Source organism: Octopus bimaculoides, chromosome 1 (genome assembly GCF_001194135.2).
Source record: "Octopus bimaculoides isolate UCB-OBI-ISO-001 chromosome 1, ASM119413v2, whole genome shotgun sequence".
NCBI lineage: Eukaryota > Metazoa > Mollusca > Cephalopoda > Octopoda > Octopodidae > Octopus > Octopus bimaculoides.
Window position 1 is genome coordinate 87,461,186 of NC_068981.1, and position 10,839 is coordinate 87,472,024.

At 37.1% G+C, this 10,839-nt stretch overlaps 1 protein-coding gene across 1 annotated transcript in view; it reads right to left on the reverse strand.

Annotated features, from left to right (window-relative positions):
- LOC106876324 (cell division cycle-associated protein 7) overlaps positions 1-10,839 on the reverse strand; it is a 44,757-nt gene that overhangs the window by 24,624 nt on the left and 9,294 nt on the right. Inside the window, exons 2-5 of the mRNA XM_014924824.2 lie at positions 7,559-7,666; positions 5,662-5,709; positions 4,208-4,405; positions 2,148-2,228 (exon numbers count right to left, since the gene is read on the reverse strand). Coding sequence (XP_014780310.1) covers positions 2,148-2,228; positions 4,208-4,405; positions 5,662-5,709; positions 7,559-7,666 — 435 coding nt within the window. The remainder of the gene's footprint in view (positions 1-2,147; positions 2,229-4,207; positions 4,406-5,661; positions 5,710-7,558; positions 7,667-10,839) is intronic.

Consider the following 10,839-nt stretch of genomic DNA (forward strand, 5'->3'; position numbering starts at 1 on the left):
AATTGAGATTTTTGAAAAAAAATTTTCAGAATCGGAATCTCCATAGCCTAAAACGTGGGATTCCGTAAAAAAAATTAATAAATAAGGGGGGGGGGAGGTTCAGATTACATATAGTCCATCTGGACCTATTTTTTCTTCCAACCACTTCTGGATTTAATTATCTATATGGTATAACTATTAATTGCTGTGCTCTTAATGGGGTAGTCTAATTCAAAACACTATATGGTGTTGGCATCTGTTCAAATGAAATAACATTATGTACAATTTTAAAATGTTATTATTTAAGCTTAGAATGTTTAAAAACAGTATTGTATATTTCCTTTATCGGCTGTTTCCTTATGGTAGAAATATAAACTTAAAATTACTGTAAGAAAATATAGCAGGAGGTAAATGAAGTGAAAACGGGTATGAATCCTAGCATTGAAGCATTTGATTTTTTTTTTTACTCCTTTTCAACAGTATTGTATAATTCCTTTATCGGTTGTTTCCTTATGGTAGAAAATAAACTTTTACTCCTTTTCTCAACATATTGCTGGTCTATTAGACTTTTAGCACTGTCTAAGGGGCATAACTCTGTCTTAACTTTCTATTCCAGTATAGTTGAATAGGTTATCTAACTTCAAAAATAATTGCTGCAATTTGTAAATAAAAAGTTTCAAAAACTATTTAAGTTCAAGCATGGTAAACTAGATATAAACCAATAACAGTAACATATTCTAAAATGAAATTGATACCACAATAAAACGAACCATCCACAATTCTTTTTTTTTTTTAATAAGCACTTATTTAAAGTTAATATGCTATTACAAAATTAATATAATGTTATTACAAAATAAAACAGAACTTGTATCCGATTTGTAGCATGTTCAGAAGTTATTCTGATGAAGATTTATGTTCCTCTGCCAATCTTTTCCAAAAATATTTGAAACTGTAAGCGTTTGCAAAAGACAAATACCTTTTTACTTCAAATTAGAGAAATTGGCAAATGATCAAAAATAAACGTCATGACGATAGATAATAATACACTTATTTCATAATGTCATTCAACAGTTTATATATATATACATATATATATAAAGAAAAACGACAAAAAAACAACGCGAGGACGTGATACAGATATTGTTGTTACTGGACGCTCTAGCAAAGTTACCTCCCCTGAAAATGAAAATTGCTTTAGGAAAAAGTTATTTTAACATAGGTAACTGGTATAGCAAGATAAGCGAAAATGTATTCATCATCATCATCGTCTAACGTCCGCTTTCCATGCGGGCATGGGTTGGACGATTTGACTGAGGACTGGTGAAACCGGATGGCAACACCAGGCTCCAATCTAAATTTGGCAGAGTTTCTACAGCTGGATGCCCTTCCTAACGCCAACCACTCAGAGAGTGTAGTGGGTGCTTTTACGTGTCACCCGCACGAAGGCCAGTCAGGCGGTACTGGCAACGGTCACGCTCAAAATGGTGTATTTTATGTGCCACCCGCACAAGAGCCAGTCCAGGGGCACTGGCAACGATCTCGTTCGAAAATCCTACGAAGGCCAAAGAGTAAAACTTATACAAAAAGCAAGTGTTGCAACAAGCGTGAAAAATGAAAAAGAAGCAGACAAATTGTCGTATTTGACTAAATTAAGATGGTTTTAAATGGTGCCACATGAAAGCGCTTGTGCCAGTACCACGTTTAAAAGCACCTATTACACACTGTAAAGTGGTTGGCGTTAGGAAGGATATCCACCCATAGAAACCAAGTGAAATCAGACTGGAACCTGGTGAAGCTCTCCGGCTTGCCACCTCTAGTCAAACTATCCAACCCATACCAGCATAGAAAATGGACGTTAAAGGATGCTCTTGATGATGAAACTTGTCCAATACTGTGGCAAACAAAAAATAATAGAGATGCCAACTTTATTTCAGTGGTCAGTGGGCGAATGTTATTACCAAGGGAGGTAACTATCTACATACGATATGATTGGATTAATAAGATGGGAAGGCAAATACTTTCACAAATCGTGATATTGTCAGTTTGAGAACTATTGTATTATGTAATTATTGAAGCTAAAAATCATGCTTTCACAACATACATATTTTTTTTGTATATATTTCAAAATAAACACTCCATATAAAATTTTAAACTTTTCAAGGACTTACATCATCACTGTCATCAATAAAATCAATGGAGCTGCCATCAGAGATAGGTCTTTTGAAAAATGGAAATCGAACTAAGAGTTTCTGTAAACAAAGCAAATTTTTTTTTTTTTATATAAAACAATGACGATAATATTGGTTTCAAATTTTGGCACAAGGCCAGCAATTTTAGGCAACGGGTTAAGTAGATTACAGCAACCCCAATGCTCAACTAGTATTTATTTTATTGACCCCAAAAAACAAAAAGTAAAATTGACCTCATCAGAATTTGAACTCAGAACATAAGGACAGACAAAATGCTAATCACTTTGCCTGGTGTACTAATGATTCTGCCAACTCATAGCAAAACTAAAAATTACACTCAGCATTAGAATCATCCTACTATTAAGCCTCTAGAACAGAGTTTCCCAATCATTTTTAGCAGCATCACCCACTTTTATGTCAAAAGCTGCACTCTGTAAAGTGGTTGGTGTTAAGAACAACCAGCCAACCACAGAAAACATGCCAGGAGAGAATGACACAGTCGTCCAACTCATCATATTCTTTCAAATCATGCAACATGTGTTAGCACGAGAGACAGACATTAAACGATAATTATGTAGGAGTGTGTATGTGTGCAGGAGTGTGAGTGAGTATGAATTCTCCCTTGTTATTTGTGCACTGACTGGAAATAAAATTTTCACCATTCATATAAATGGTGACATTAGATTGCAGTTCATTGTAAAAGCATGTCCAGGTCCAACTCGTTCATTGTTCAATATTAGGGGATCATTACCATGCTTGGAAACGGGGTAGGTTGATGAATGGCATCTGACTTTAGAAAATTTTGTCTCATCAATAAAATAAAAATCTTGTTAGATCTATGCAAACATAGATAAGTAGGCATTACAATAATGAAGATTTCATTATTGTAGTAGTGTTATCTTTAGTTTTGTTAAATTTGGTTTTGCTAAATACAGACCAAAGAGAGACACTTTGGTTAATTTATTCAGTATACTGGCAGGCGTGGAGGCGCAATGGCCCAGTGGTTAGGGCAGTGGACTCGTGGTCATAGGATCGCGGTTTCGATTCCCAGACCAGGCGTTGTGAGTGTTTATTGAGCGAAAACACCTAAAGCTCCACAAGACTCCGGCAGGGGATGGTGGCGAACCCTGCTATACTCTTTCACCACAATTTGCTCTCACTCTTACTTCCTGTTTCTGTTGTGCCTGTGATTCAAAGGGTCAGCCTTGTCACACTGTGTCAGGCTGAATATCCCCGAGAACTACGTTAAAGGTACACGTGTCTGTAGAGTGCTCAGTCACTTGCACGTTAATTTCATGAGCAGGCTGTTCCGTTGATCAGATCAACTGGAACCCTCAATGTCGTAAGCAACGGAGTGCCAACAACAACAACAACATACTGGCAGGTATGCAGTAGTGGGTAGCGATTTTCTTCACTACTTTAGAGAGTGACGACTCTGCCTGATACGAGTCCCGGGCTCAGCTGGCTCCGGCTAACAGTACCCGGTATGGGCCCCTATCCAGGGTTACAGAAAGGAGACAACCTTCAAAGAAATCCGGAGTGGATCCCCGTAGGTGGTCTAGTGTTTGACTTGACACTCTTCCGGCAGCTCCTGCAACTAAGCTGGTGCCAAACGTAATGCTATGCACTCCTTTGGACTACACCAGCAAAGTCGAGAGAGGAATCCTGACGATTGAGCTACCCAGGATTTTCTTACATCTAGCCCAGGTCTGATTTTATGCTCAACTCCATTGTCTCCCAAGACGAAAGGATGCCAATAACAATGCAGGATCTTGAAAATGCCACATGGAATGATGACCATTCCCTGCATAGTTACAGGTTGCCCTCTGGCAAGGCGTAGCACCTGCTCAGCCACCCTGCCAGGAATAAGGTGAAGTCATGGAACTGCAGCATGGCAGATTGTGAAGAGGTAGCAGAAGAATTCATTATTATATTTTCACATTTTGTCACAAAATAAATATACATTTTACATATTCTTTTCCTTAATTTATGAATCTTATAATTGAATGTAATGTAGTGAATTGAAGACATTAACTTACCTCAGGTGAAACAGAAGGTGATACAGATGACAATGAAGAAGACGAGGACACAGTTGAGGATACAGAACCTCTACGTTGTCTTGTGGCAGGAGCTAGTACTGATAAACTATAATGACTACGAGTACTTCGAGCAGGATTTCGACGTAGTACTACTGGTTTGTTATTTGTTGATGATCGGCGAACCTTATGATTTGTCACCTGAAAAGGAATAAAAAAAACTTGCTAAATAATATTTAAAATACTTAACAACACTGATTTACTTTAAATATGTATGGGATTGATATTTTCAAAATAGGAGTAATTACAGGAATATATTCATTACTGATATTATTTTATGAATACAAAAAGATGATAGCAAAGTGGCTACAATCTCCTATACATTGGTTCACACACATCAACTCAAATCCACAAATTAATAAAAGAGAACTACAATCAAATGAATGAACCCTAGTATTTGCTTATTAGTTCAATGATCTTGGGAAGATGTAAAGACAAAGTCAACTCCACTGTGATTTGAACTCAGAATAAAGGAAGATGAAATTTCTGCCACTCAACACATTAAAATGCAGTGATATTGATTTTAAGTATTGACATAAAAGATCCTTTTTTTATTATCAACCCCAAAAAGGATAAAAGTTAACTTAGAACATAATGGGTTGTAACCAAATACAAGGCATTTTGTGCAACACTGTTGCAAGGTCCAGTGTGCCATATTTGGTCAAGGTATGTATGAAACTGCAAGTGTGATAAGTCCAACTACAGTACAAACATACTGCCCTTGCAAATCACATACAGGGAATATACATTTTTATTCTTTTGTTTTAGTCATTTGACATGCTGGAGCACCGCCTTTAGTCGAACAAATCAATCCCAGGACAAGCCTAGTACTCATTTTATCGGTATCTTTTGCCAAACTGCTAAGTTACAGGGATGTTAAACACACCAACATCGGTGGTCAAGCAATGGTAGGGAGACAAACAGACACACAAACATATACATATATGTGTGTGTGTGTGTATATATATATATATATATATATATATATATATCCATGATGGCTTCTTTCAGTTTCCGTCTACCAAATCCACTCACAAGGCTTTGGTCAGCCCAAGGTTATAGTAGAAGATATTTGCCCAAGGTGCCACACAGTAGGACTGAATCCAGAACCATGTGGTGGTAAGCACAACCACTCCTGCAGGATCTAAATGCTAAGTCATATAACTTAAGCACAACCTACCAGCATTAACTTTCTTCTTTGTTAAAATGCTACCAATTCTGAGATCACAAGTACGCTCCATATTTATCAATTAAAAAGAATACAAAAACTACGTATAAGTTAACACATTCTAAGAGCATTCAAGACAATTCCATCTTTTTTCATGTGCATTACAAATTCCAAATATCAATCTTGCAAGAACAGAAACAAAACTCATTCTTATACCAATAAAACTTACCCGCTGTGAAGGAGCTTCAAGTCTATATTCAGATAAAAGGCGTGCCAGCTAAAATTAAGATTTATAATTCAATTACAAAGAGTAACAACAAATTTTTGAAAATTTCAAATTTACATTTTCATTAATGTGTGATTATATTTTTGAATTTACAAAATAAACAACAAAGTTTCCATAAATGAAAACAAATTTAACAGACTAACAAATATCCATCATGTTTTGAAAATTTCAAATTATATTCTCATTAACATATTATTATATTTTTGAATTTACAAAATAAACCAAAGTTTCCATAAATTGAAAACAAATTTTAACAGACTAACAAATATCAATCACATTTTCTGTTAGAGTAAGTTATTTACATTATTTACATCCAGGCTTGCATGGGCAGACTGAATTCATTGAGGCAGATTTTCTGTGGTTGGATGGATGGATGGATGGTCTTCCTGCCACCAACTCTCACCTGTTTCTAAGCAAGGTAATATAGCCCCATGACATCAAACATGGTTTCATGGATTACTAGAAAGGAACGACACTGCTTATATAACAGTGATAATTATAGGGTAGCCATGTATCTCCTCTATAGTGAGACACTTGTGCCTGTCCCTCTATCACTGGCATAAAATCACTTCCCTTTCTACTACAACCCTGTTCAATCGAAAGGTTTTTTTTTCTTTGATTTACAATTTTTTTGGTGTCACAAAAAAAAAAAAAGCATCCAGTAAACTCCATAAAGTGGTTGGCATTAAGAAATCATGCCAAAACAGATATCAGATTTCAACAATCCTCCAGTTCACTCAATCTCAAACTGTACAACCCATGCCAGTAAGGAAGATGGATATTAAATAATGATGACTATATATATATCACCATCATCATCATTTAATGTCAGTTTTTCATGCTGGCTGATAAGCCAGAGGACTGCACTAAGCCCCACTGTCTACTTTGGCATGGTTTTTATGGCTGGGTGCCCTTCTAAACACCGACCACCTTACAGAGTAGACTGAGTACTTTTTACATGGCACTAGCAAGACAAAGATCCCTCAAGAAGGGGTGGGGTATTGAAAGAGGTGGCTTTGTGCCATGTGATGAGAGGTTAGGGTATGACTGAGAGACAGAAAGAGAGAGAGAAGGAACAAGCAAGAGTAATAGAGGGCGAGAGAGATGGTAGTGATGTGCCAGGGCATACTCTCAAGGTATAAGGATGTGAATATAAATAGAATGGTAGGAGATTGCCCAGGGTGCATGAGTAGGGAGTTCACGAAAGTGCAAGGTGGGGTGGAATGCAGTGAGTCGTGAAACATGGGTATATATAAAATCATTGATATAACATCTACTTTTCCATGCTTGCATGAATCAGATGGAATTCATTAAGACAGACTTTCTAGCCAGATGCCCTTCCTGTTGTTAACCCTCACTTGCTTCCAAGCAAGGTAATATTTTGCTAGAACCAGACAAGTTTCCACAGGAGACTGGAAACATGCAACACCAATTGTATGATAGAGACGCATATCTACAACTATTGAGCAATGTCAAGACAAGGAGTAACACAACACACACATACATACATATATATGGGCTTTCAATCTCAGTCTACTAAACCCACTCACAGGGCTTTAGTCAGCCTGGGGATAGAGTGGAAGGCACTTGCTCAAAGTGTTATGCAGTGGAACTGAACCCAAAACCATGTGACACAGAAATGAACTTAACCACACAGCCATACCAAATTCCACTTACAAATTACTGCTATTTACATCCCTAGAGACTGCTAATGAGAACCCAGTAAGGTTCAAAAATCGATTAAGGCTATCCATAATTTTTCAAGGCAGTGCTCCAGCATGGCTGCAGTCAAATGACTGAAACAAGTAAAAGAATAAAAGAATACATAAAAAAAACTTACAACTAATTTGTTATCAGCTATGTTGTTATTGTGCATCTGCTCATATTCGCTAATAGTGGTGGAAAAACGTTTGTTACCAGGTAGCAGTCCATACCCAAGTTGTACACCCTACAAAATAAGAAAAAAAATTAGAAATAAGAAACACAAGATAACAAACTACAACATAGAATGTAAGTCAGAAAAATAGCAATACAAAAGATTAAATAAAAAATGAGCAGAAAAATACAAATTAAAATTTATCTCAATATCAGTTTAATTCCATCTGAGTAATACTTGGTTTAAGTTGTTGGCACTCCGTCACTTACGACGTCGAGGGTTCCAGTTGATCTGATCAACGGAACTGCCTGCTCATGAAATTAACGTGCAAGTGGCTGAGCACTCCACAGACACGTGTACCCTTAATGCAGCTCTCGGGGATATTCAGCATGACACAGTGTGACAAGACTGACCCTTTGAATTACAGGCACAACAGAAACAGGAGGTAAGAGTGAGAGAAAGTTGTAGTGTAAGAGTACAGCAGGGTTCGCCACCATCCCCTGCCGGAGCCTCGTGGAGCTTTAGGTGTTTTCGCTCAATAAACACTCACAACGCCCGATCTGGGAATCGAAACCGCGATCCTATGACTGCAAGTCCGCTGCCCTCACCACTGGGCCATTGCGCCTCCACTGGTTTAAGTTGATACTATGACAAAACAACATCAAAATCTAACCTTGCCATTGACCCTTTTGATACCAATCTACTTGAGACTAACCACTTTTTCTTATATCCTATAGTCAAGAGACAAGCAGTGTCCATGACCATTTAGAGCTTCCAAGACTGGGAAGATGGGAGAAAGGTATCTTCAAATCAGAGACCTGGCTCAAATGCTTGCAATAGATTGGATTATATTAACCCTTTAGCATTCACATTATTCTGTCAAAAGTAATGCATATTTATTCACATTGTTTTGAATTAATTATGCATCATTTTGAAGCTTTCAGATTTTTATGAGCTAACTGTTAAATTTAGAATATTATAGGGTTGGTGTGAGAGACCAGATCTAGCCAATTTGAGCATAAAACAAGCAGGATATTTTGGCTGGTTTAAATGCTAAAGAGCTAAAAGCACTCAACATACTAGATGTTGGTGTTAAACCAGGTGATAGCTCTATGATTCAAACTTCCTGTTTAAAATTGATCTATAAATTACAACTTTCCATCAAAATTTTAAATATCAAGTTCTAAGTACCAGTTTAATAATGACAAATTTTACTAAATTCATTCTTATTTTCAAAGTTAAATGAAACAAAAGGGGTTGCATTTTAACTAAGATATGATAACAAAAGGGTTACATATACACTTCTAAATATAGTAAAAGAATGTATTATAAAGAAAACAGTTTACAAAATGGCACATACTAATTACTAATTTCAATATATATTTTTAATTATCAAGCACCATTACATACTATATTTCTTTTACCTTTTAGTCAGGAGGGAAGGGCTGTGTGAGGTGGTATCAAATGGTTCCCGGACTAGTTATGTTTAATAAAAAATAACTTATTTACCTAAGTTTTAACATCCTCTCCTTCAAAATAGTAGTTACCCTGCATAGCAATACACCAGTCCCAGTGTTCCTTCCACTTTTGGAATTCGACATGGGAGTCATTTTCCAAAAGCAAGTGGAGGACCTTCTGTGAATTGTTCTGCATCTCAACAACGGTGTTAAAATGGCAACCTTTGAGCTACATTTTTATCTTGAGGAGGAGATGGAAGTCCACAGGTGTTAAATCTGACAAATAGGGCAGGTACAGAAGTGATGCCATGTTGTTTTTGGCGAGAAACTCATGAGTAGAGCTTGGTAACAGGATGCATTGTCGTTGTGAAGAGTCCAATTCTTTGGGCCCTGCAGATGCAGTTACTTTTGCCGAATGACCTCCTTCAAAACATTGCAGTAGAACTTTTGATGCACAATACCACATTTCCAGGGGTGACACTCATGGCAGATCACTCATCGTCTTCCAGGGATGTTGTTCTGCTTTTGAAGCACCTGTGCCACCCAAAATATTGCATGTATGTTACTTATTGCCTCATCATGCTCAGTGTATATAGCAGACATCCCAAGTTTAATGCAAAATTTCACGTTGGCTTTGTTTCGGTCCATGACAAAATTGCAGACTACAGCATACATCTAATCACAAAAACCAAATATTTCACAACTTGCAAAGTAAACACAGCAATGTCATTTGATACATTGCTTCATGAAGGTCACTGCTAGTTCTCACTGCACACACAACCATGTGCTGTCATCTATTAGCATACTATAGAACTAGTCCGGGAACTTTTTGATACCACCTCATACCTGTGCCACTTTACAGGGTTTCAGAGTCTGGTAGGAGAAAAAGAGGAAGGTTTCCTTTAACCAGAGACCTGACTCAAATGCTAAAGGCACCCAAGATACAAGATGTTTAACCATGCAAGAGATTAAATCTGCTAACCAAGTACACCATGGCAGGATTTGAACTCAAAATGCAAAAAACTAGAGCAAATCCACAAAGTATCCTATTCAACACTCTAATGATTTCAGTTTAGTATTTTAACAACCCAGCAGAAAGAAGAAAAGCTAAAATGCTGAAATATTAATGCTTGCCATACTTATCTCTGAATCAGCCATAAATACCAAACTGCTTTCTTAATATCATAAATTTTTAAAGAACCTTTGTTATATTCATGCATTATAATGATTATTAGTCAAGAATAAGTAGATTTATGGACACGTTACACCCATTTGTACAACAGGCCATATCAAATGTTACATTTTGGAGATGTCTGCACTGTAATAGGGAATGAAAACTACTCAAGTATATTATGCTATTGGCAATGAAATTGAAGATCTACCAAAGTTAATGGAAGTAAAGATTCTTGGCACAGCATTGTGAGACATATCTCAGTTTGTCCACTTGAGAAAAAACAGGGTTATTTCAATTTCCAGGTGAGAGTTTTGTGCTTTCTTTTCACAACTTTTCTCACATTGGTTACTATCACTTACAGTGGACATTTTCACCAATGGATGGAGAGTAATTTATCATCATCATCATCATCGTTTAACGTCCGCTTTCCATGCTAGCATGGGTTGGACGATTTGACTGAGGACTGGTGAAACCGGATGGCAACACCAGGCTCCAGTCTGATTTGGCAGAGTTTCTACAGCTGGATGCCCTTCCTAACGCCAACCACTCAGAGAGTGTAGTGGGTGCTTTTACGTGTCACCCGCACGAAAACGGCCACGCTCGAAATGGTGTCT